General features: G+C 40.5%; 1 protein-coding gene across 1 annotated transcript in view; it reads right to left on the bottom strand.

The window, feature by feature from the left end:
* The window catches only part of LOC136863869 (zinc finger protein-like 1 homolog), a 180248-nt gene that overhangs the window by 148162 nt on the left and 6153 nt on the right, over positions 1-25933 (bottom strand). The window contains exon 2 of the mRNA XM_067140228.2: positions 4524-4635. Coding sequence (XP_066996329.2) covers positions 4524-4635 — 112 coding nt within the window. The remainder of the gene's footprint in view (positions 1-4523; positions 4636-25933) is intronic.

Genomic DNA, 25933 nt, shown 5'->3' with positions numbered 1-25933 from the left:
TTGTCTCAGCTCAACAAGGGTGGTGAATCTTAAAAGAAAGGAAAGAAAAACTAGGTTAGTGAAATGGAAATCTAAAATGGGATCACGGCCAAGGATGATAGAATATGAGACTCACCTTGTTCAGCGTGCTGTGTGTGTAGTGTGAGAAGAGTTGTGGACAAGTGAGATGGGTGTGACTAAGTTGAATGAGTGCGAAGGTAGAGTGAGAGGGGTGGAAAGGGGAGGGGGGAGGGGAAGGGGAGAGGAAAGGGTAGGGAGGCGGAGTTCAAGGCGGGTCACGAGGGCGGAGTGGTAGTGGTGTGGGACGTAGAAGAGTGCTGTGGAGAGCGTGAAAGATCGATTTTCCTCCCGTGATTTTGATACCTCTAAAGACTTCGATTAGGAAGTCGAAAAGGATATTGGATTTTTCTGAAATTTCGTTAAGGTTTAGATTAGGATTAAAAAATTGGTCTAGGTGAATGAAACAGTCCTCCATAACGTCGAGTAAAGGGCCTTTGTTTATGTTTTTGAGAATTTCTAGGTCTTGTTCTATGGTAGTAAAATTATGCTTTAAGTCATGTATGTGTTCGCCTATTGCAGAAAATCTATTATATCTGATGGCGTTGACGTGTTCTAAGTATCTAACTTTGAAGCTTCGCCCGGTCTGTCCAATGTATGAGGAAAAACAGTTATTGCATTGAAAACGGTAAACACCTGACTTTGCGTGAATGTCGGATCTGTTTATTGACTTGGAATTGTGAACTATATGTTTCTATTGCTGGTTCTGAACGAAATTTTAATATTATGTTTCTTGAAGACTTTAGTTACACTGTGTATGTTTTCGTTAAAGGTAAAGGTGGCGAATAGGGCAGGGTTAGGTCTTTCTTTGGTTAATGTTGTCTTTAGTCTATGTTTACATTTGTTGATAATGCGTTCTATGAATGAGGTGTTATAACCGTTGTATTTAGCGATGGCACGAATGGTGTTCAATTCCTTCTTTAGGTTTTCCTTGGATAACGGTATTTTTAGTGCACGGTCTACCATACTATAGTAAGTGGCGCATTTATGTGCGTGTGGGTGTGTGGAGTCTCTTCTGATAATAGTCGCTGTTTGGGTTGGTTTTCTGTAGATATTGTATTCTAAAGAAGAAGGAAGTCTCTTAATTGTAAGGTCTAAAAAGTTAATTGAGTTATTGGACTCTGATTCTAATGTGAATTTTATATTAGAATCTATCTTGTTTAAGTTGTTAAGGGTGGTAGCTGCATTAACCGTTCTGTCATCTAGAATAACCAGTGTCATCGACATATCTAGACCAGAAAAGTATATTTGAGAAAATGTTATTGGTATTAATTGCAGTGTCTTCTAGGAAATCTATGTATATCTCAGCCAAAATCCCTGAGGCCGGCGACCCCATAGCCAGTCCATCTTGTTGGTAAATACATTTGTCAAATGCGAAATAGTTGTTATGTATCACGAGTTTTAGGACCTGCATGAAGTCTTGGATCTCTAGTTTACTTATAACTAAAGCTTCAGCGCGGAGTTATTAGGCCTTAGGTCGTTCTTGCCCGGACGTCAGCTGCGTTCCTTATGTTTCAACTAATGGATGACACATTGGTATTGGGAGAACATAGCTGAAAAAATTCACATTAGAGGGCAGACTCATCCAGAATACACTGCTGGAAAGGAAATAAACCTCTGCAGGCAGGCAACTGAGAAAAAAAATATAATTTGAATCGGCGGATATATCCCCGTTCCCCACCGAGCAAGCGACTTGTACCCGCGGATCTTGCCGCATCGCCCACCTAACGGGTTATTATTTTTTTCACCTTTATAAAGTGAAAACCTAACGGGTTAACAAAGTTTGCAGCTAAGTCCTTCGGACCCACCTGCCTCCTACCAGTTCTAAGGAAGATTCTGGAGAAGCCAATATTCAACAGAATTATTTACCACAAGCATCGTCACGGCCTATTATCACCATTTCAGTATGGCCTTAACCCACAAGAATCTACTGAAGGTGCTGTTCTCTATGCAACTGAATCGATTCAGAATACCTTCTCAAGGTGAAAAATAGGCATATTAACCTGTTTGGACATAACTGGTGCATTTCATAACGCCTGGTGGCTGCAAATTTTGTTATCAACTAAAGAAAAAGCAATGCCCATGTAATCTGTACAAAATCACTCAAGCGTACTTCAGCAACAGAAAAGTGAAACTTCAAGTCGGAACAGCAATTTCAACTCAATACATCAACCAAGCCCCAGGGACCTACCTGCAACCCAGGATTTTGGAATACCTTGTATGGTGACGCCCTCAAAGTACCTCTTCCCATGGACTGCAAGATTGTTGCTTACAGTGATGATGCACATTTGTTAATTGAAGCTGATATGGATGCTAATTTAAGCACTCGAGCGAACACAGCACTACAAATTCTGATTGGCTGGGGTTCCAAATACAAGCTGAAAATTTAATCCACTGAAAACTAAGGCTATGGTTTTCATGAGAGGAAGAAATCTGTTAAAGCAACAACTCAAGATGAACAGACAGGAAATCGCACTAGAAGATCAACTTTTAAATCTGGGATTCCTACTGGACAAACATTTAAGCTACATTCCAATAAACTAAAGCTTAAATCAGACAAATTTCTTCAGGCTATTGCTACTGAATGCAGGCCATCATGGGAATAAAATCAGAATACTCTGCATTATATACTACACAACTTTTGTTCCACTAATAATTGACAGAATTATGTACCACACGCATCGTCATGGCCTGTTATCACCATTGTATTGTGCTTCATTGTTTCATTCTATTTAAAAAGCATTGGGCTAAGGAAAAACTTCTGCAGATTCAGAGAGGAAATGGCCTTCGAATTTCTTGTGCCTATCGCACAATAGCAGCGTAGCAGCCCTTGTTATCGCTGAAATAGAACCCCTGTTCTTTACTGCCATTGGAACGGCCAAACTCATGTTAATGAAGAAACACATAACATCTCCTGCATCAATTCTTGAAACCACAGTGGAGAGGAACTGTCACTTCCTGGAATCCAGTCATCCTAGTATCTTCAAGACTTATGTTTGCAATAGCTGCTCACTCAGCCATGACTACTATATCTCCACAGACGGCTCTCGCACAGCTAATAACACCGAATCTGACAAAAAGGGATGCGCATTTGTTGCTACAAGAACAACAGGAAGTGTTTTCAGCCCAATACCAATTGTCATCCAGCTGCTCAGTATTTCATGCCAAGCTATGGGCCATCAAGTCTGCTGTTGTGTGGTGTGAACGCAACAGCAGTAGTGCCCAGATACAAAGTGACTCGTAGGCTGCACTAAACACGATCAACAACAAGCACAATGTCAATCCAATAGCTGGTATTATAAGATGTAGAACACAGCTGTGCCCTCACAACTGACCTTCCTGGATCTGAGGACACACCTCTTCTTCTGGAAATGAAAAGGCAGACATCCTCGCAAAAGCAGCTTCCTCAATCAACACTGAAATTACCTACAACAAATCAACCCCAAGCTATGCAAAAGACCAAATCAAAACACATCTAATAAGACAGTGGAACAACCTCTGGGCATCAAGTACAAAAGGGTCTGTCACAAGAGAATTATTTTTTCCCGACATACATAGCCGACTCCAGTGCAAAACATCAGTGCCCGAATTCATTCTCACTCAGTTTCTCTCTGCCCATGGAAAGTTTAAGTGTACTTTGAATGCTTCAAAATTAACATTGCACAATGACTTGTGTTTTTGTCTTCACAAACAGTGGAGCATTTACTGTTAGACTGTGCCATGTTTGGAAGAACAAGATTCAAACTTGACAGTCACCTAAACAATTGTAATGTGGAACTTTCAAAGCCATTATACCATATGTTTAGGACACCCTGCTGCTACAAACAGTTCCTTAACTTTATTCATCACATCTACAATAATTTTGTTTTGTAATTTTGTGTCAAGGACCAATAATTAAAAAACTGGTCAACAACCCTAATATACAGTATTCATGTACAATAGGGTTCAAACTGTTAAGATATTCAATAAATAAATACCTAGAAGAATACTGGACTCGCAGTCATGGAAGTAAAGTAGAGGGAGACCAAGACGATGGTTAGACTCGCTTTCTAATGATTTAAAAACATGAGGTGTAGAACCAAACGAGGCCACAGAACTATTGTCAAAAACTTCATTTTTAGTCCGTATTGAATCCAGGTGGAAACAATTACCCTCACTCCTTAATGCCACAGAGCTAGTTACAAATAGAGGATTGTGGTGGGAGTTAGTAAATTCACAGAGGCTTGCAGACTGTATGTAAAAGGCATAACAGTCTATAATGTAGATGTACGTATGTATATATTATACCTTATCATTTCCAGTTCGATGCTTACATCAATATTTACTTACTGTAGCCTGATTTCAATAATGAAGTCCACATGTTGTGGAAACAAGTATTGACACACTAACATTTAAAATATTTGATATTAGTAATAATGTGTTGTATTACACTCTTATAAAATCAATAAGTACACAGATTAACTTACGATAACATACAAGACGCACACAATCTTCACCAGCCAGCTCCTGAGAACACAGTTCACAAATGGGATTGTAGTCACTATCTTGAAGCCATTGTAGGTATGACTGGACTATGCACTGAAAGAAGAAAAGCATTATTAATAACAATGGACCTGATTGTTTAAACATTAGTGATGATATACTTCATGTAAACATCCCAATCGTGTTTCAGTGAAGTCTATGATAGAGACATTAAATGCTACAAGATTTCATTACTCAGATCCACGCTACTTCCATGAGAGTAGGCCTAAGCATTTTCATAAGACTAATAATGTTATTATTTTTAACGTCCCCAAACTACGTTAACAGTTTACTTTACAATGGCGAAAAATGAGAGTATCCTCCTATTCAATACATCATATATTCCGTCATTAGACGGAGCAAACAAATTCAAACATGTTTCGGCTCGCTTGAGCCATCTTCAGTGAAAAAATTACGGGGGGTTGGAATAATTTACATAATATAAGTTGAAAAAAATGCTAAAAAACATAATGAAAGAGCAAATGAAAAAACAAACAAAAGAGAGCCTAGACGGAAACAAAATTAGCACAAATATACAATATTTACATCAATATGCAGAGCAAACATTTTTGAGTTGTTTTTTTGAGTTTCTAAAAAATGTTTGCTCCCGCTCTCCTCCTGACCAATTTGATGTGATGGGTTTCTACTAGGATGATTTTGACAGCAATTTCAAACTGTTTTGTCATTTTTACTAAACCAATAATGTGCAAACTATGAGGTCCACAACCTCACCATGTGCTACTATTATTCATTTCCATCTGCATCATTTGTTTTCTCATTCCCTTGTTTCTTAGGTTAACGCAGTTTTATTTTCAATTATTATTTTAAATTAACACCTGTTTCACTGAATTTTGTTGCAATAAGTTGTTTTTTGCTCTGCATATTGATGTAAATATTGTATATTTGTGCTAATTTTGTTTCTGTCTAGGCTCTCTTTTGTTTGTTTTTTCATTTGCTCTTTCATTATGTTTTTTAGCATTTTTTCAACTTATATTATGTAAATTACTCCAACCCCCCTAATTTTTTCACTGAAGATGGCTCAAGCGAGCCGAAACATGTTTGAATTTGTTTGCTCCATCTAATGACGGAATATATGATGTATTGAATAGGAGGATACTCTCATTTTTCGCCATTGTAAAGTGAAAACCGTCAACACGGAATGATTCTAATATCTTGTAATACGTTAACAGTTTTCGGAAACAACAGGATACCAGAAATATTTCCCCACAGGAATTCCTTTAGGTGCCGTTAAATCTACCAAATGAAGCTGGCGCATTTGAGCACCTTCAAATATTACAAGGCTGAGCAGGGATCAAATTCACCAACTGGGCTCTACTATTTGAGGCATTCAGCCAGGAGTTTTTCTGAACACTCTCTACATTTACAGGCATATTGAACACAGGATTGGACAAGTAATCTTATGTTACCACTGCCCATAGTATGCTCTGCAGAGGGTTACGTTCAACCTTTGCCCAAGTACGGAGCTGAAAGCATGGAAAATTACTTCCACTAAAGTTTTTACATTGACATGGCATAACAAGCTCTTATGACCAATGGCTTTCTATGGGAGTATATATATATATATACACACACACACATTTGTTGTTTAGAATTTTCTTTACATCACACCTACACAGATAGGAGAAAGGAACGGACTAGGAGTGGGAAGGAAGTGACTGTGGCCTTGATTAAGGTACAGCCTCAGAATTTGCCTAGGAAATTTTTATGCAAAACACAGTAGTTTGCATGGAAAATATGTAACTGCATCATAATTTATAAAATAACAAATTACTTGAAATCAAATTTTTAACACTTTTTTTTCAATCTGAGTGACAAATTATGCCAGAATACAGAACGAATTGCCCTGAACAAAAATCATCAGTATTCTTTATATTTTATCAATATATTTAAGCTGCTTAACATCCTTCGTGAGTTTGGTTCGGATGATAAATCCCTCGCATTAATCAACGAGACATTGACAGATACCTCATTTCAAGTTAAACTCATGGGAGAAATCTCAGAACCATTAGAGATAAAAACAAGTTTGAAGCAAGGAAGAAATTCTCACCCCCCCCCCCAATGGAAATGAGAAAGAAGCTATAAATAGCAAAATTAAAACATTACTGAACAGTGGTGAAAGTATAGTGTCTATATGCAGCAGAAACCATGATGAAAGTAATGACCCAGTCATTGAAAAAAGGGGAGGGAGATTCCTTTCACCACTGCTGTTTACCTGTATTCTGAAAAAGGTAATCAGAGATTGGAGATCGAGAATGACCGAAAAGGAACAACAAAATGGGATAAAGATAGGATGTGGAAAAGGTGCAATCATAGTTGACTGCCTAGCCTTCATGGATGATGTAGTACTCATCATGACAACCTGCACTCAGCCGCAAAATAAGCAGAGGAATTATAAAATGTGGCTGCCAAAACTGGTTTAAGAATATCTTTTGGAAAAAAAAAAAATGCATATATGGACTCTCACAAAACAGATCTCACAGACAGAATCAAAACCAAATTTGGGGATATCCACCATGTTCTGAAATTCCAGTTCCTGGGAGAAATTCTCACCCCGAACGGAAATGAGAGAGAAGCTATAAATAGCAAAATTAAAACATTACTGAATGGTGGTCAGAGTATAGTGTCTATATGCAGCAGAAAACATGATGAAAGTAATGACCCAGTCATTGAAAAAAGGGGAGGGAGATTCCTTAGGAAAATCTTAGGTCCAAAGAAGTCACTGTATTCAAAACCCATGTTCCGATTGAGACCGAATCAAGAACTTTATGAAAAGTTCAGAAGATAACTACTATGAGGAAAAGAAGACTATCATTTTATGGGCACATCAAGAGCATGAATCCAAACAAACTGGGACACAGGATACTTAGTCTACAAGAAAAATGGAAAAGATAACCTTTAGGGCTTAAGGAAGTTCAGAAGGATTTGGAAGAAGTGGGGATCCAGGACGGAGATATACAGAGAAGAACAACCTTTAAGAAGAAAACTGCTGGAATCAGGGATGCACCGGAGAAACTCGTGAAGTCAAGTAACATCTCAGTTGAAGTGCGACAAAGGAGAAATCAAAGATTTCAGAATATCTGGAAGGAATGCAAAGAAAAGAGACTGCTTGAGAGATAGATGATCTGATAGATTGTGTAAATGTGGTCCATAGATGACTGTAACGAATGAAATAAAATATTTAAGCATATTCCTTTTTAAAAATTTTCTGAGTGTGAGAATAACTTTTATTTGTGGCTTCTTCTTTTTTTTTTTTTTTTTTTTTTTTTTTACACCAACAGAAACAGGTCTTATGACAATGATGGGCTAGGACTGGGAAGGAAGCAACCATGGCCTTAATTAAGGTACAGCTCCAACATTTGCCTGGTGTGAAAATGGAAAACCATCTTTAGCGGTTTTAGCAGTGGGGTTCGAACTCACTATCTCTTGAAAGCAAGCTGACAGCTACATGACCCAATCAACAGTAAACTTGCTCGGTTGGTCTAAAACTTAAGAGAGAATGTTGTGGAAAAAAGTTAAATTATTTTTTATATTCAGAGAAAGGTCCCTAGAAACATAACTTCCACAAACCAACAGTTTCCTTTCGGAGAGGGCATTCCGTATGAGAAGACAGGCAATACTCTGTCATGGGCTGACCAGCTCAGTGTTCTGTGTATTTACTGACTCCTGACCCTCCTCTGCAAGCACCCATGGTCTTGTATTCATTCCATTCAAGAAATAAATTGATAAAAAATGAAATTTCATACATTCATCTAGAAATTAATTTTTCAAAATGTGCTTTATGCTGCACCCACACAGATAGGTCTTATGGCAACGATGGGACAGGAAAGGGCTAGAAGTGGAAAGGAATCAACTGTAGTCTTAAGGTACAGCCCCAGCATTTGCTGGTGTGAAAAAGGGACTTAAATTAATTAATGATTTTTCATGGTTTCCTCATTTTCATACCAGGCATATACTGAGGCTATAACTTAATTAAGGTCACAGTCATTATCTTCTCGTCCTATTCCTATCTTTTCCCATCACTGCCAAAAATTGTCAATAGTTAATGTTATGTACAAGAAATAGAAAAACGAAAAAGACTTGTGCAGTGCATCATAAGAGCATTATAATTACCTGAATAACAAAGATGCTGTCGTAAATACCCAAATATTCTACACAACTGACTGCATTAGTACCGAAATACCGGTATCGGCTCTTCACAATTTTCAAGCATACAGAAAAATCAAAGGCCAAGAAAATCCCTCAAGGTCATGTAACGTAAAAGTAACACACAGCAAAAGAAGGCTTCGTTTGCTGGCTTAGCTATAGCAATGTGGCATTTTATGAACTCTAAGCACATCTTTTCAGTCCAGATAGACAGCCTAGCAGCCATGATCGTTAAGGCATCAAGTGTATATGGTCTGACACCGTGGTTAACCCGTTCGAGTCCCGTTGGTTGAAAAAATGTTCACCATCAGAATGTTGGCCAGCTGGGTAGGAGAGTGGTAGTGTACGTTGAAAGTATGTTTCGATTGGTAGTGTACAGTTCCTAATCACTACAGGGAGGCCACAAAGTCCCATTACCCTCTTTAATAACCACCATAATCCTCTAAACTTAAATAACATGAACAACAATTATTTACAGGAGTTTTCTTGAGATATGGTATGATCAGTCTGTGTACAGTCATTCTTCATGGCAAAGGATAACACGCTGACAGGTTCCGTACAATATTTTTCAGAGCACTGTTGGTGTAACTTGAGTGAATGGTTGTCTCACAGCATCTTTCAGGTCACCAGTGGTATTTTAACAGTTTTGTGAAATGGAACCCTTTATGCACTACTATTGTGAATTATCACGCATGGTGAGGTCTGGGCTTCGAGATGGAGAGGCAACTGGTGCCGGCAGTGCAGGAGAACCACGACCAATCCAACGCCCAGGAAAGGCTTCATTAAGATATTCACGCACAGCGATGGTATAAAGGGAAGGTACCCCATCATGCTGAAACCAACATGTCTCTTTAATTCCGTCGAGAAAGAACGGCTTCCATTTTAACTCATTGCGGACCGTGGACGGCGTAAGACGTTTAAGCTTGCTCCTATGCTGCGGGCCGTGGACGGCATAAGACGTTTAATGTTTCGCGCGAAGCAATGCTGTTTATATTCGTCATCTATGCATTCTTACACCTTAGCCAGCGTTACTGGTTGTAGCAGGAAGTTGGTTGACCTTTTTGAGATAACTGTCGCGCTGAGTGGGCTTATGTTTATCTTAGCTGTTTTAGCGGGAATATCTCAGCACTTCCTCGCGCGTCAAGACGGTACTTGAGATTTCAATGCAGTGCATGTCGTTCTTACCGAGTGTAGTATAATGGCTTATAAAACAAAGTTTCTAACGGAAGAAAAAGTATTAAGTATTGTTCACAATGATTATTCTGGTGCTGAACTTATTCCTGAAATAGACTCAGAGAGTGAAAGTGAGAGTGACGAGAAAATTCCGATTCCCGAATCCGATAGGCCTATAGAGAAAAGTGAAGTGCCTGATACATATCATCCTAGTTATTGTCCACCCGTTCCACCATTTACAGAGAATTCAGGTATAAATGTTCAAATAAAATATAAGCAGGATATTTTGAGTTACGTGAGTATATTCATGAATGACGAATTTTATCAGTATGTGTGTGAGCAGACCAATCTATACGCGAGTCAGGTGATAAGTGCGGCGCCGCGGCCTTTCACAAAGATTTCGATCATGCAATCGTGGAAACCGATTAGTCCAAAATCCTGATATAAAAATGTACTGGACCGAAGACCCTGTTTTTCATACTCCGGTATTTTCTAATACAATGTTCCGAATACGCTTCCTTCATATTCTTTCATTTCTTCACTTCGGTGACAGTAATCATTATGCCGAAAATACAGATAGGCTGTATAAAATTAGACGTATTTTGAAACCTGTGACACCAGATATCACACCCTAAATATTTACTAGTGGTAAGCACAAAGTATCATTTTTCTAACATTTCTAGTTTAGGAGTAATTGTAAATTGTACTAAGTGATGCAAGTCAAGAGGGCCGGGCATCAAAATGGCCGGTCCAGGCATTCAAGTGTCCCGCTCAGAAGCAGGTACTGAACGTGTTAAGATCCATGTTAGCATCCGATAATTCTTGGATGGGTGCAGACCAAAATTGGCATAAGCCTAAGTCTTGTTTCAGGTGCTTCTGCATGGTCGGCAGGGATATACGCAATTCTGCAGATCTTTTACGCGTCGACTTTTTCGGCGATCTCTCCATGGACTCCTCGACGAGCCGACATCTTACTTTTCTTGTGGTATATTTTGTAATGTAGTGTTTTAGAAGCCTGGCCAGGCACATATAAGGAGGTGGTCTTGATGGTAACGACAAGTTTTGGTTAGTAAAGTTATGGTGTAGTAAGAGTTTCACTGGTGAACATGTGTTAACTGACATGCTGAGGTAGGCAGTTGGTAGTCATCTGTTTCAGCTGTGTTTCAAGGTTGTAATCTCCATGTGCAGTAATTGGCTTTTGTCAAAATGGCAACTTTGTTGATGTTCTCAGAGTGAAGTGTTTTGTTTTTGACAGTGTGATTATGTTATGTGTGTGTTAATTTGTAAATAGATGTGTATAAAATAATTGTACCAACTGACAGCATTTTGTGTGCGTCTTTATGGATACGTTAAACTTTATAAGGTGACTAACATCTCGAGTGCATATTCATAAGATAAAGAAAAGAAAGTAACAAAGGGTCTTCCACCGAACCTAACCCCATGACACTACAGCCCTGAAGGGCCTTGGCCTACCAAGCCCAAAGGCCTGCAGATTACGAGGTGTCTTGTGGTCAGCACGACAAATCCTCCGGGGCCTTCCATCACACAGCAGAAAAAAAATACAAACTGGGCTTCAGTACAAAATTAAGCAGGGAAGTGAAATATTATGATTTTGTACAATGCAAATTGAATGTCTTCTTCTGTGCCTACTGCTTTTCCCATATCTGTGGGGTCACAGGTGCGAACTGCGTTGCACATGTGGATTTGGCCCTGTTTTACAGCTGGATGCCCTTCCTGACTCCAACCCTATATGGAGGGATGTATGAAGAGGAAAGGATGTGGAAGACAATCAAGGGAACTAGTAAAAGAAATGAATAAGAATTGTTTCAGTGGTGTCAAAAGTACAACGTTAACACTGATTTCACCATGGAGCCCAACAATAACAGACTGTCCGCGGCTAGCCTCTCTTTTTATAGCTCAGCTATGTGAACCAGAATATTTGCAATGTGGCCAGAGACAGAATATTCTCATTGTAAGCACCCCATTATGGCTGACTCACTAGTTCCTTCCAAGAACCACCAAAAGGGGCTACCACAGGGCTGGCATGTAACACTGTCCCCCTTCAGACCTTCAACTTGCATCTTGGCCTCCATCGTACTCTGTATCCGTCATTTAATCCCCTCAGAACGTGCAAGTGGCTTGCCACGTCCTCTGGGACTTGAGAGAGAAATCTTTCTTCCTGACAGGGTTATGTAGCCACCCTAGATCGCTCTCATGATTTCCCATGGTGTCAACTCGGTTGAACCATGCCATTATGAGATCGCTCTTCTTTCGGCTATCTTCCAGGATCTTATGGCCGTCCTCCGTCTTTTTATGGTCGCTATCTTCTGTCTTCTCCTGGTCGTTTTCTATCTCCTTCTCCAATATCTTCAGCAACATGCGGTCTTCTTTCATCATCTTATAGTTTCCTTCCAACTTCATCATCCTATCATCCTTCCATCTTCTCCTCCATCGTTTTCATCATCATATCGAAGAGCGCATTTAACTGAGCCCTAATTTTCGTGTGGCCTCTGGTCTCAACTGGCATGCAGTAATTAATACAAAGTGAAAGCTTAAAGATTTATATGCGTATGTATTCACTACACACCAATGTTCTGGAATGTTCCCAACAGCGGTCCAAACCTGCAGTATTAAGTCCGCTGATTCACGCTAATTACAATTATTTATCACAGATGGGGTTTATTCCAACTTCTGACACCATTTTGTTACAAATAAAACTCCGTCTGTTTTATTACTCTAATTTATTTCAGGATGACCCAATAAATGTACTCACACATACATACACACACAATTCTGATCAACCATGAATGGCCACACTTGCTAATTGCTGTCTAATTACAAGTCTCTCTTCCTTATGGCAAAGCAGGAGGTCCGGCCTGTTGATATTACCTGGGGGACGGCTAATCCTTTCACCTCATACAGCAGCTGTGTGAAAACCGCTGGACTTGAACACAGGGCTATGGGCTACACGACACACGATGACTATTCCTTGGTTCGACTCCAGAGATAGTCCAGTAATCCACACAGTCACATGCAATGAACAACTAACAGCACCAGCTCAACAATTCAACAGCAAAAATTAACAAAGGTTCAATTACCCTCACACTCATGATAGCAACTTCCCTTGTTGACTCACGGTGATCCTCATTCTACAGAAATACACAAACACACAGTACTCTCAGGTAGTACACAGTCTTCCACTCTGTACCGTACATCATTTACAGCCCACCTACTCACAGGACTGACACCAAAACCACAGCTCTTCGTTCAGACCTTGGAGGGACACTAGTGACAGCCAATACCTCTGTTGCCCTCAGCCCAGCCACCAAACCCCAACATACTGTGTCCCACACTGACTCCACCAGAGAACTCGACACTGACTGACTATCCGTGGTTAGCCTCCTTTTTTATAGCCACCAGACTGAAGATCATTCACAAAACTTTTCTCTGCAAAAATGAGGAGTTTATGAAAGTCCTGCTTTCGGATACTCCACATCTTACAGCCATATAATACAACAGACTGGATCAGGGTTTTGTACAGCCAAATCTCAAACTGTTGAGAGACTTTCAGAGCAGAGCAGTTCTATTATTACAAGAAATGGAATTCATATTTCAGTCGTATAAAGCTTTTTTTTTTTTTTTTTTTTTTTTTTTTGCAAGTTGCTTTACATCGCACCGACACAGACAGGTCTTATGGCGATGATGTATTAAGCTGTAGAAAGATCAGTTTCTTGCCTGGATCCTGGCAATGATTTCCTCTGCATGAGTCCTCTGTGAAAAATGCCCCCAGGTATTTGAATTTGTGGACTCTCCTGTAGGACCGATCTCCCACACACAGTGACTGTATCTGTCGAGCAACATGACCTTGCCCTCGAGTCACAACAAGGTTATCCGTCTTAGTTTTGTTTATCAGGAGACTAAATCTGCTGGTGGCCATCTCCAATGCTCTGGTCATTTGTATCAGTTCCTCCTCAGAGCTGGTGGGTAAAGAGATGTCATCTGCATAGTCTAAGTGCATCAGGATCTTCTCTTTGACTATGTATATTATCAACTACGATAGTGCATTTGTTTCCAATAGATTAAAACAAGAACAACAGTTCTATTCTGAGTTCTACGAACACATGACAATTTTTTGAAACCAAAACCAAGAACTTTTAAATCCCAAGTGGTTTGTCTTTGTACATTCAATGTGTATATATTTCATCTAGTTTAGTCAGATGGAGGCAGGACTGTCAAGCCCAGGAACATTCTTGAAACGCCAATTGATTCAGATCATAAGTGTTTCATATTGTATGTGTGTGTTTTCAACCAGTGCACGTGTTTCCAGTGTTCCATATCCATGAACGTGCGACAGTTTAGGCCAGAACTAAGAACTTTTTAAATTCCAAGTGCTGCTTGCCATGTGTACGTTACATTTCAAGGTAATGTCTTGCAACCCATTGATGTGTTTCCATGCAATCGCCTTTAGGTACATAATTTTTTATTATGATGACTGTTATCAGATTCCCCTTGATTTGATTTTCAACAAGAACTGATGATGACTCCAAGGGAATCGAAACCGGTCTTCTTATCATTTAATATACTTTACAATGTGTTGAACGGTGGAACATCCCTCAAACTCTACCTCTTCTTTTTATCAAGGCGGCATCAAAGCTTACCAATCTGATGAAGGAAATGTGTATCAAAGGCAGGACACTATGTAGAAAAGTGATCACTTTATATGTACTTTTTGGTAGATGCAATAAATTTTTAAAAATAATTCCCATTTACACTGACTGACAGAGCAAATGCAACACCAAGAAGGAGTGGTCAGAACTTGATGCCAATTGCAGGGTAGACTGACGTCACTGAGGTATGCTCATGATGTGAAATGCGCCGCTGTGCTGCGCACGTAGCGAACGATAAATGGGACACGGCGTTGGCGAATGGCCCACTTCGTACCGTGATTTCTCAGCCGACAGTCATTGTAGAACGTGTTGTCGTGTGCCACAGGACACGTGTATAGCTAAGAATGCCAGGCCGCCGTCAACGGAAACATTTCCAGCAGACAGATGACTTTACGAGGGGTATGGTGATCGGGCTGAGAAGGGCAGGTTGGTCGCTTCGTCAAATCGCAGCCGATACCCATAGGGATGTGTCCACGGTGCAGCGCCTGTGGCGAAGATGGTTGGCGCAGGGACATGTGGCACGTGCGAGGAGTCCAGGCGCAGCCCGAGTGACGTCAGCACGCGAGGATCGGCGCATCCGCCGCCAAGCGGTGGCAGCCCCGCACGCCACGTCAACCGCCATTCTTCAGCATGTGCAAGACACCCTGGCTGTTCCAATATCGACCAGAACAATTTCCCGTCGATTGGTTGAAGGAGGCCTGCTCTCCCGGCGTCCGCTCAGAAGACTACCATTGACTCCACAGCATAGACGTGCACGCCTGGCATGGTGCCGGGCTAGAGCGACTTGGTTGAGGGAATGGCGGAACGTCGTGTTCTCCGATGAGTCACGCTTCTGTTCTGTCAGTGATAGTCACCGCAGACGAGTGTGGCGCCGGCGTGGAGAAAGGTCAAATCCGGCAGTAACTGTGGAGCACCCTACCGCTAGACAACGCGGCATCATGGTTTGGGGCGCTATTGCGTATGATTCCACGTCGCCTCTAGTGCGTATTCAAGGCACGTTAAATGCCCACCGCTACGTGCAGCATGTGCTGCGGCCGGTGGCACTCCCGTACCTTCAGGGGCTGCCCAATGCTCTGTTTCAGCAGGATAATGCCCGCCCACACACTGCTCGCATCTCCCAACAGGCTCTACGAGGTGTACAGATGCTTCCGTGGCCAGCGTACTCTCCGGATCTCTCAACAATCGAACACGTGTGGGATCTCATTGGACGCCGTTTGCAAACTCTGCCCCAGCCTCGTACGGACGACCAACTGTGGCAAATGGTTGACAGAGAATGGAAAACCATCCCTCAGGACACCATCCGCACTCTTATTGACTCTGTACCTCGACGTGTTTCTGCGTGCATCGCCGCTCGCGGTGGTCCTACATCCTACTGAGTCGATGCCGTGCGCATTGTGTAACCTGCATATCGGTTTGAAATAAACATCAATTATTCGTCCGTGCCGTCTCTGTTTTTTCCCCAACTTTCATCCCTTTCGAACCACTCCTCCTTGGTGTTGCATTGTCACTGTCAGTCAGTGTATATTTGATCTGCCCTTGTAGAAATTTCTGTGGAAGTAAAGAGAAATTGAAGGAACTTACTACAAAATTGAATCTAGCAAAGAAGTCAGCCAAGTATAACATGATGGCAAGCATAACTGGCAGTCATCAAATTTTAGTGAAAAATGAAAGGGTACATATAGGTACATTAAGGCAGAAACAGGTTCCAAGGAGGACATTTCAGGAATCATTAATGTACAAGGGGACTGTGTATGCGAGGAACTTCAGAAGGCACACGTATTCAGTCAGCAGTATGTAAAGATTGTTGGTTATAAAGATAATGTCCAATTAGAGGAGGTTACGGATACTAACGAAGTACTGAAATTTACCTACGATAACAATGACATTTACAATAGGATACAAAAGTTGAAAACTAGAAAAGCAGTTGGAAATGATAAAATTCCTGGGGATATACTAAAGACTATGGGTTGAGATTTAATACCATACCTGAAGTACTTATTTTACTATTGTTTGCATGAAGGAGCTATACCAAATGAATGAAGAGTTGCTACAGTAGCCCCTGTATATAGAGGAAAGGGTGATAGACATAAAGCTGAAAACTAGAGGCCAGTAGGTTTGACATGCATTGCATGTAAACATTGCAAAAGCATCTTTTCTGATTACACTGTCCTGCAACAGTTTCATTGCCGTCATCCTGCATTGCTTTTTAGGATGACTTCCGAATCCTGAATCAGGATTCGATGTTAATTTCTCCCCATCACATCACATTTCATCCTATATTACGTTTATTTCATCACATGCACTAATACACTTCTTACGTTGTTAGGAAGAGTGTTGCTTTAATTTAGATTTCCATATTCTTTTATTAATTTATTTTATTATTTTATTAATTCGACGTCCTCCAGACATCCCGTAGTCCTGTATTATCACGCTCAGAGTGTAGAGCCGGCAACTATGTACAACATAGCCGGCAACGCGCGGTTTTGGCTGAGTGGTGTCATTCTCTCGTCGTGCTTCGTGCGCGACAGTCTGAGTTGTGTTTCGCTACCTAGTGAAAAGAGATTATTGGGTTCATAAGCATTCTATATGCGAGTGACGTACTGTGTTAATATTTTTATTGAACTTTCATCTATCAACATGCCATGACGTGGCTGCAAGAACAATCCAGATACATTCTGCTATGTATGTGGAAGTTTCGTGCCGATGAGACAGCGGCGCAAAGTAACCGAGTTCGTGAGAAAGGCCTACTAAGCCTACTTTGGCTTGAAATTTGGAGACCAAGACATGCCGTGGGCACCACATAAGGCTAGTAGAACCTGTATAGAGCAGTTACGGTAATGGATTAATGGTAAGCTAACTGGATTGCCATTCGGTATTCCAATGGTGTGGCAATAACCCCAGACCACAGTACTCGCTGCTACTTCTGTTCTGCGAATGTGAAGGGATTTAACAGCAGCAACAAAGGCAACATTGTGTATCCAAGCAATATTCGATCTGCAATTTTACCCCTTCCTCATGGCCCTGATACACCAGTACCACAGTGTCCAGAACATTTACAGGACTGTCCCTCTTCTGAATCTGACGCAGAAATGGCGGGCACTAACTCTGACTGTGATTTCTCCCCTGAATACGTTGAAAAAGAACCGAGACTGTTCGAGCAAAGTGCATTAAATGACTTTGTTCGAGACCTTGGCCTTACAAAGGAATCTGCTGAGTTACTCGGGTCTAGGCCTCATGAAAGGAACACGGCACCAGGGACGACGTACAATTGGTACAGACATCGCGAACAAGAATTTACACCCTTCTTTTCTGAAGAGGGGAGCCTTGGTTTACTGCAACAACATTCCAGAGGTTATCGTACAACTCCTCCACTGCGAACCATGTGACCTTGCCACGGTGGGGAGGCTTGCGTCTCAATGAAGCAGACAGCTGAGCCGCAGGTGCAAACATATCGCATGGGTATCTGTTGAGAGACCAGACTAAGGAATGGTTCATCGAAAGGGGGGTAGCAGCCTTTCAGAATTTGCAAGGGCGGCAGTATAGATGATTGACTGATATGGCTTTGTAATAATACTCAACATGGCTTAGCTGTGTTGATACTGCTACACGGCTGAAAGCAACGGGAAAATACGGCCGTAACTACAGTAACTCCCGAGGACATGCAGCTCTCTCTGTATGAATGATGTACTGATGATGGCTTCCTCCCAGGTAAAATATTCCGGAGGTAAACTAGCCCCATGTTCGGATCTCCGGGTGGGGACTACATGAGAGGGGGCGATCAACAGGAAGATGGATACTGACATTCTGCGAGTTGGAGCGTGGAATGTTAGAAGTTTGAATCGTCGTGGTAGGTTAGAGAATCTGAAAAGGGAGATGGATAGACTAAAGTTAGATGTAGTTGGTATAAGTGAAGTACGTTGGCAGGAAGAACAGGATTTTTGGTCCGGCGACTACCAAATTATCAACACGAAATCAAACAGGGGAAATGCAGGAGTTGCCTTATTAATGAATAAGAAAATAGGGCAGCGGGTAAGCTACTATGACCAGCATAGTGAAAGAATTATTGTAGTCATGATAGACACCAAACCAATGCCCACCACAATAGTGCAGGTCTATATGCCTACTAGTCCAGCGGATGATGAGGAAATCGAAAGAAAATATGAAGAGATAAAAGATTTATTACAATATGTAAAAGGTGACGAGAATCTAATTGTGATGGGAGACTGGAATGCAGTGATAGGCCAAGGAAGAGAAGGTAATACAGTAGGAGAATTCGGATTGGGACAAAGGAATTAAAGAGGAACTCAGCAGGTTGAATTCTGTACTGATCATAATTTAGTCCTTGTCAATACTTGGTTCAGGCACCACAAACGACGGCTGTATACGTGGACGAGACCTGGAGACACTGGAAGGTATCAAATAGACTTCATTATGATTAGGCAGAGATTCAGAAACCAGGTGTTGGATTGCAAAACTCTTCCAGGAGCAGACGTGGACTCTGACCACAACTTGTTGGTCATGAAATGCCATCTGAAGTTGAAGAAATTGAAGAAAGGAAAGAATGCAAAAAGATAGGATCTAGACAAGTTGGAAGAAAAGAGTGTGAGGGATTGTTTCAAGAAACACGTTGCACAAGGGCTAAATGAAAAGGCTGAAGGAAACACAATAGACGAAGAGTGGATAGTGGATAGTCATGAATAATGAAGTCAGTAGGGCTGCTGAAGAGATGTTTGATGGAAGAAAAGATCAATTACGAATCAGTGGATAACTCAGGAGATACTAGACCTGATTGATGAACGACGAAAATACAAGAATGCTAGAAATGAAGAGGGCAGAAAAGAATACAGGTGATTAAAGAATCAAGTGGATAGAAAATGCAAGGTAGCTAAGGAAGAATAGCTGAAGGAGAAGTGCAGGGATGTCGAAGGTTGTATGGTCCTGGGAAAAGTAGATGCTGCATACAGGAAAATCAAGGAAACCTTTGGAGAAAGGAAATCTAGGTGTATGAATATTAAGAGCTCAGATGGAAAGCCACTTCTAGGGAAAGAAGACAAAGCAGAAAGATGGCAAGAACATATCCAACAGTTGTATCAAGGTAAAGATGTAGATAATTTGGTTCTGGAACAAGAAGAGGCTGTTGATGCTGATGAAATGGGAGAGACAGTTTGACAGAGCTGTGAGAGACCTAAATAGGTACAAGGCACCTGGAATTGATGACATCCCCTCTGAATTACTGACTGCCTTAGGAGAAACCAGCATGGCATGGTTATTCCATTTAGTGTGTAAGATGTATGAGACAGGAGAAGTCCCATCCAATTTTCGGCAGAATGTTGTTATACCTACTCCCAAGAAAGCCGGTGCTGACAGGTGTGAAAACTACCACACCATTAGTTTAGTATCTCATGCCTGCAAAATGTTAACACGTATTATTTACAGTAGAATGGAAAAACAAGTTGAAGCTGAGTTGGGAGAAGATCAATTTGGCTTCAGAAGAAATGTAGGAACACATGAAGCAATCCTGACTTTACATCTGATCTTAGAGTATCGAATCAAGAAGGACAAGCCCACGTACATGGTATTCGTAGATCTAGAAAAGGCATCTGATAATGTTGATTGGACCAAGCTATTTAAGATTCTGAAGGTGATTGGGATCAGATACCGAGAACGAAGAATTATCTACAATTTGTATAAAAATCAGTCTGCAGTGATAAGAATCGAGATCTTTGAAAAAGAAGCAGTAAACCAAAAGGAGTGAGGCACGGCTGCAGTTTGCCCCTCTCCTTTTCAATGTTTACAGAGAACAGGGGAACGCCCTAACCTTTTCCGAGGCACCATATCTGCTTTGTCCATATAGGCTATTGTTACGATGGGCTCGCCACACCCAAAGGCATTTTATACCTACTGCCAGGTTCAAAATTAGGCCGCCCCTAACATGGAGACAGACGCCTTTCGTAGCCGCTCCTCTGGAGTACAGACGGTACGGGTTTGCCCCTTTCGCCATCTCCGCCGTACCGAAGTCCACCTTCTCCGCCGTAGATGCCATTGAGGTCTTCACTCATAACCCTGAGCTGGGACTCATACCAGATGTTACACACCGGGTCAGTGTGCTCTGGGACTCACATAGGCAGGGGCGCCACTCCCTGGGAAAGTTGGAAAGATTGAAAAACCCCAATTAAGAAGAGAGAAAAGAATTAAAAGTATGGAAGTTGAAGGAGAAAAGCATACAAGAAGAATTTCAAAGGGAAATAATACCCTTGGTACCCAGGACAGAGGTGGGGAATGTTGAAGAGGAATGGAAAAGATTTAAGAAAGCACTGGTTGGATGTGCAGAAAAGGTGTGTGGTAGAACATCAGGAAATGTGAAAGACAAAGAAACACACTGGTGGAATGATAGGGTAAAGATTAAAGTGAAGGAAAAGAAAATGGCATGGAAAGCATGGAAAACATCTAAGACTGAAGAAAGTAGAAGAAAATATGTGGAGGCAAAGAATTTGGCCAAGAAAGTAGTGGAGGAAGAAAAGAGGAAAAGCTGGGGCTTATTCACACAGACATTCAGAGATGATACGCAGGGCAGCAAGAAATTACTGTATGGTATCTTAAGAAACAAAAGGAGAGATCAAGTAAACACCAGATTTGTGAAGGATGGAGGTGGCATAATTTTAACAAAGCCAGAAGAAATAAGAAATAGATGGAGAGAATATTTTCAGAAGCTGCTGAACATAAGAACGGATGACAGTCATTCAATGGACGACCAGGAAAGGCAATTAGTTGACGAAGAAATGGATAAAGAAAGTACAATGAATGAAATTGAAATGGCAGTAAGAAAGATGAAGAATGGAAAAACTGCTGGAATAGATGAAATTTCAGTGGAGATGATAAAGGCAGCTGGAGCTGTAGGCCTGCAGTGGACATATCGGGTTCTCAGGAATGTCTGGGAGAATAAGGAGGTCCCTGAGGATTGGCAAAAAGGAATAATCATCCCAATTTTCAAGAAAGGTGATAAGAAAGTTTTGAAGAACTACAGGGGAATTACTCTAATATCCCATGTTGCTAAGATAATGGAAAGGATACTGGAAAGTAGAATAAGGTTGAGGGTTGAGAAGCAGATACAGGAAAATCAGTTTGATTTCAGAAGTGGAAGGTCAACAATAGAGCCCATTTTCATTATGAGACAACTAATGGAAAAGCATTGGGAGTATGGGAATGATATGGTGATGACATTCATTGATATTGAAAAGGCATATGACAGTGTCCCTAGGACGAAAGTTTGGGACAGTCTGGTGCAAAAAGGAATTGGACAGGGATTAATAAAAATGATCATGGCATTGTATAAGGAATGTTGTAGTTGCGTGCAAACACAAGTTGGCAGGACAAGTTGGTTCAAAATCACTAGCGGGCTGAGACAGGGAAGTGTTCTATCACCAATCCTGTTTACAATAGTAATGGATGACATCATGAGAACGGCAAAAGCAGCATATGGAGGAAGAGAAATGAACATGATGTTATTTGCAGATGATATTGTGATTTGGGGAGAAGACGACAGGAAGGTTCAAGAACAGTTGAATGTGGTGAATGGGAAGATTGAAGAATGTGGATTGAAAATAAGTGTAGAAAAGAGTAAAACTCTTGTTATGACTAGAGGGGAGAAAGAAGGGAAAGGTCAGATTAGACTTGCAGACAAGCCCTTGGAAGTAGTGGAAACGTTTAAATACCTGGGGAGTGAATTAATGGAGAATGCTCGACTGGATGCTGAGATTAGTAAAAGGATTCAAGCTGGAAGTTGTTTCTATCATACTGTAAGAAATATGTTATGGGACAAAGATGTGCCAATGGAAGCAAAGGATACTATGTACAAGATGTATTACGTACCCATAACAACTTACGGAGCAGAAACTTGGACAATGACAAAGAAGGATTAGAGTCGAATACAGGCAGCCGAAATGAAATTCTTGAGGAGTATGATACAGAAGAGTAGAAGAGACAAAAGAAGGAATGAGAAAATCCGGGAAGAAATTGGAGTGGAAAAAATGAATGATAGAATAGAGAAGAGCCGACTAAGATGGTTTGGGCACATAAAGCGAATAAGCAACGAAAGAATGCCAAAAAAGGTGATGGAAATGCAAATCCAAGGAAGGAGAGGCCGTGGACGACCACGATTGAGATGGAAGGATACCATCCAACGCAGCATTATAGAAAGAAACCTGGACTGGGACACAGTGTTGGAGGAGGAGTGGTGGAAAGACCGAAGAAAGTGGAGAGGAACCATATTTGCCCCTACCCGGCTACAGCTGGATAAAGGGAAATGATGATGATGACAGAGAACAGGCAGTAAAGGAAATCAAAGGGGAATTTGGAAAGGGAATCACAATCCAAGGAGAGGAAATCAAAACATTGACGTGTGCCGATGATATTGTTATTTTATCTGAGACTGCAGAAGGTCTTGAGAAGCTGCTGAATGGTATGGACGAAGTCTTGGGTAAGGAGTACAAGATGAAAATAAATCAAAGGCAGGTGATGCAGGAAATATTAGATTAGGAAATGAAGTCTTAAAGCAAGTAGATGAATATTGTTACTTGGGTAGTAAAATAACTAACGACGGCAGAAGTAAGGACATAAAATGCAGACTAGCACAAGCAAGGAACAGCTTCCTTAAGAAAAGAAATTTGTTCACTTCAAACATTGATATAGGAATTAGAAAGATGTTTCTGAAGACTTTCATGTGGAGCGTGGCATTGTATGGAAGTGGGTCGAAAAACATAAAAGAAGAAACTCTTGTTCCCAAGAGCAAAATACTGTTGCCTCCACTTCATATCAAACTAGGTATTATGAAGCAATTCCTTAAGGCCCTAAACAATGAAGGTGAATGCTTTCAGTACTCATGTCATCGATTCCCACGCCTCAGTAATTCCAAAATCAAGGAGGGTATTTTCACAGGTCCAGATATCTGAAACCTTCTTTCTGATGCTAATTTTGAAGACGTTATGTGCCTTACAGAGCGATCGGCATGTACAGCATTCCGGAATGTGGTCAAAAACTTTCTTGGAAACACAAAGGATTTAGACTACAAAAAAATGGTGGATAGATTGCTTGTTTCCTTCCAAGATTTAGGCTGCAAAATGAGCTTGCAAAAAAAACATGCTGGTTACTAAAGAGAGAAGGTCCAACTACTCCTCACACACGAAAAGCAAGGAGAAGGCATTTCTTATACTAAGGTAGGACATTATAAATTTGAAACTGTAGACTTACCATCCTCGGTACGTTATGAGGCTTAATGCATGGTAAATTTTGGTCTATTTGGCTGTGTTTTTCTACAGATCTGATAACACGATACACTACGTATCTTTATATAATGTTCATAAGTATACCAGTGCAAGACAGGAGTGTTCAGATGGGTGAAAATAATAAGAAAGAAGGGTTTACATATGATAATAGAAATCTTGCATGTGCGGGTGCTGCATATTTATCAAATTTTCATTTTGAATTTGCATAAAACCTGATGTGATAGGGGATAACCGACTTCAGTTCCGGAATCAGCATGCCAGAAATATAAAAGATCACTATGTAAACTTCATGCAATAATCGGAAAGTTTGAATTTGCAGGTCAGTGTTATATTAGACGCGTTTGTGAATTTAATAACTGGTTCGATAGAAGACAGTTCGGGTTTACGAAATGTTATTACACTAAAGCTCAACTTGTAGAAATCCAGCAGGTTATAATAGATATCTTGGATTCAGGAGGTCAAATGGATTGTATTGCGATTGACCTATCTAAGGCATTTGACAGGTTAGATCATGGAAGACGACTAGACAAAAGAGTTACTGAATGGGTGGCTATATTTCTAGAAAATAGAACTCAAAGAATGAGAGTAGGTGAAGCCTTATCTGATCATGTGATCATTAAGAAGGGAATTCCTCATGGCAGTATTATTCGACCTTTTGTTTTCTTATATATGTATATATATATATATATATGAGTAAAGAATAGGAAGCAGAGATAAGACATTTTGCAGACAATGTTATTCTGTATAGAGTCATAAATAAATTACACGATTGTGAGCAACTGCAAAAAGACCTCGACAATGTTGTGAGATGGACAGCAGGCAAGGGTATGATAATAAACAGGATTAAAAGTCACGTTGTGAATTCACTAATAGGAAAAGTCCTATCAGTTTTAATTACTGCATTGATGGGGTGAAAGTTTCTTATGGTGATCACTAAGTAACTAGGTGTTAATATAAGGAAAGATCTTCATTGGAGTAATCACATAAATGGGATTGTAAATAAAAGGTACAGATCTCTGCACATGATTATGAGGGCATTTAGGGGTTGTAGTCAGGATATAAAGGAGAGGGCATATAAGTCTCTGGTAAGACCCCAACTAGAGTATGGTTCCAGTTTATAGGACCCTCACCAGGATTACTTGATTTGAGAACTGGAAAAATTCCAAAGAAAAGCAGCTTGATTTGTTCTGGGTCATTATTAACAAAAGTGTAGCGTTACAAAAATGTTATAAAGTTTGGGCTGGGAAGATTTGGGAGAATGGAGACGAGCTGCTCGACTAAGTGGTATGTACAATTTACAAACTTCATAATATAGATCCGTATTGATACAGTTAAAATCATGAAACAATGTTTAATATTAAATAGTTTTCACCTGCAAAGTGATGAGTATTGACTGGGTGGACCATAAACTCAACACTGTTTCATAATAAGTGGTATGTTCCGAGCTGTCAGTGGAGAGATGGCGTGGAATGGCATCAGTAGACGAATAAGTTTGAGTGGCGTTTTAAAAGTAGGAAAGATCACAATACGAAGACAAAGTTGGAATTCAAGAGAACAAATTGGGGCAAATATTAGTTTATAAATTGGGGAATTAACGATTGGAATAATTTACTAAGGGAGATGTTCAATAAATTTCCAAATTCTTTGCAATCATTTAAAAAAAAAGGATAGGAAAACAAATGATTGGGAATCTGCCACCTGGTCAACTGCTCTAAATGCAGATCAATGTTGACTGATTGAACAACTGCCCCAAATTAATAGATATCATTCACCCTCAATAGTGAAAAATTGTCCTAAGTCCTTGGTGTATATTTCCACGCATTTATCAGCCAACATGTTTTGTCCTCCTTTAAAATATTTATAGACTGTGGTAAGTTCTGAACAAATTTCCAAATGAGGCTCCTGAATGCGTCCTTAGTAGCATTTTACAAAAATTGCAATACGAGAAACCTATGGCCTTACGGGATACCTGATCATAAACAAATGAATACTTTTTCTATACTTGACTTGAACCCTCTTTCATTGCTAGTAAAAAATCTACCGCTTCTTAATCACTCTTCGATTTTGTTT

This window comes from Anabrus simplex, chromosome 2 (assembly GCF_040414725.1).
Source record: "Anabrus simplex isolate iqAnaSimp1 chromosome 2, ASM4041472v1, whole genome shotgun sequence".
Taxonomy (NCBI): Eukaryota; Metazoa; Arthropoda; class Insecta; order Orthoptera; family Tettigoniidae; genus Anabrus; species Anabrus simplex.
The sequence above is the reverse complement of the archived record's forward strand: the minus strand, read 5'-3'. Positions and strand labels throughout refer to the sequence as shown.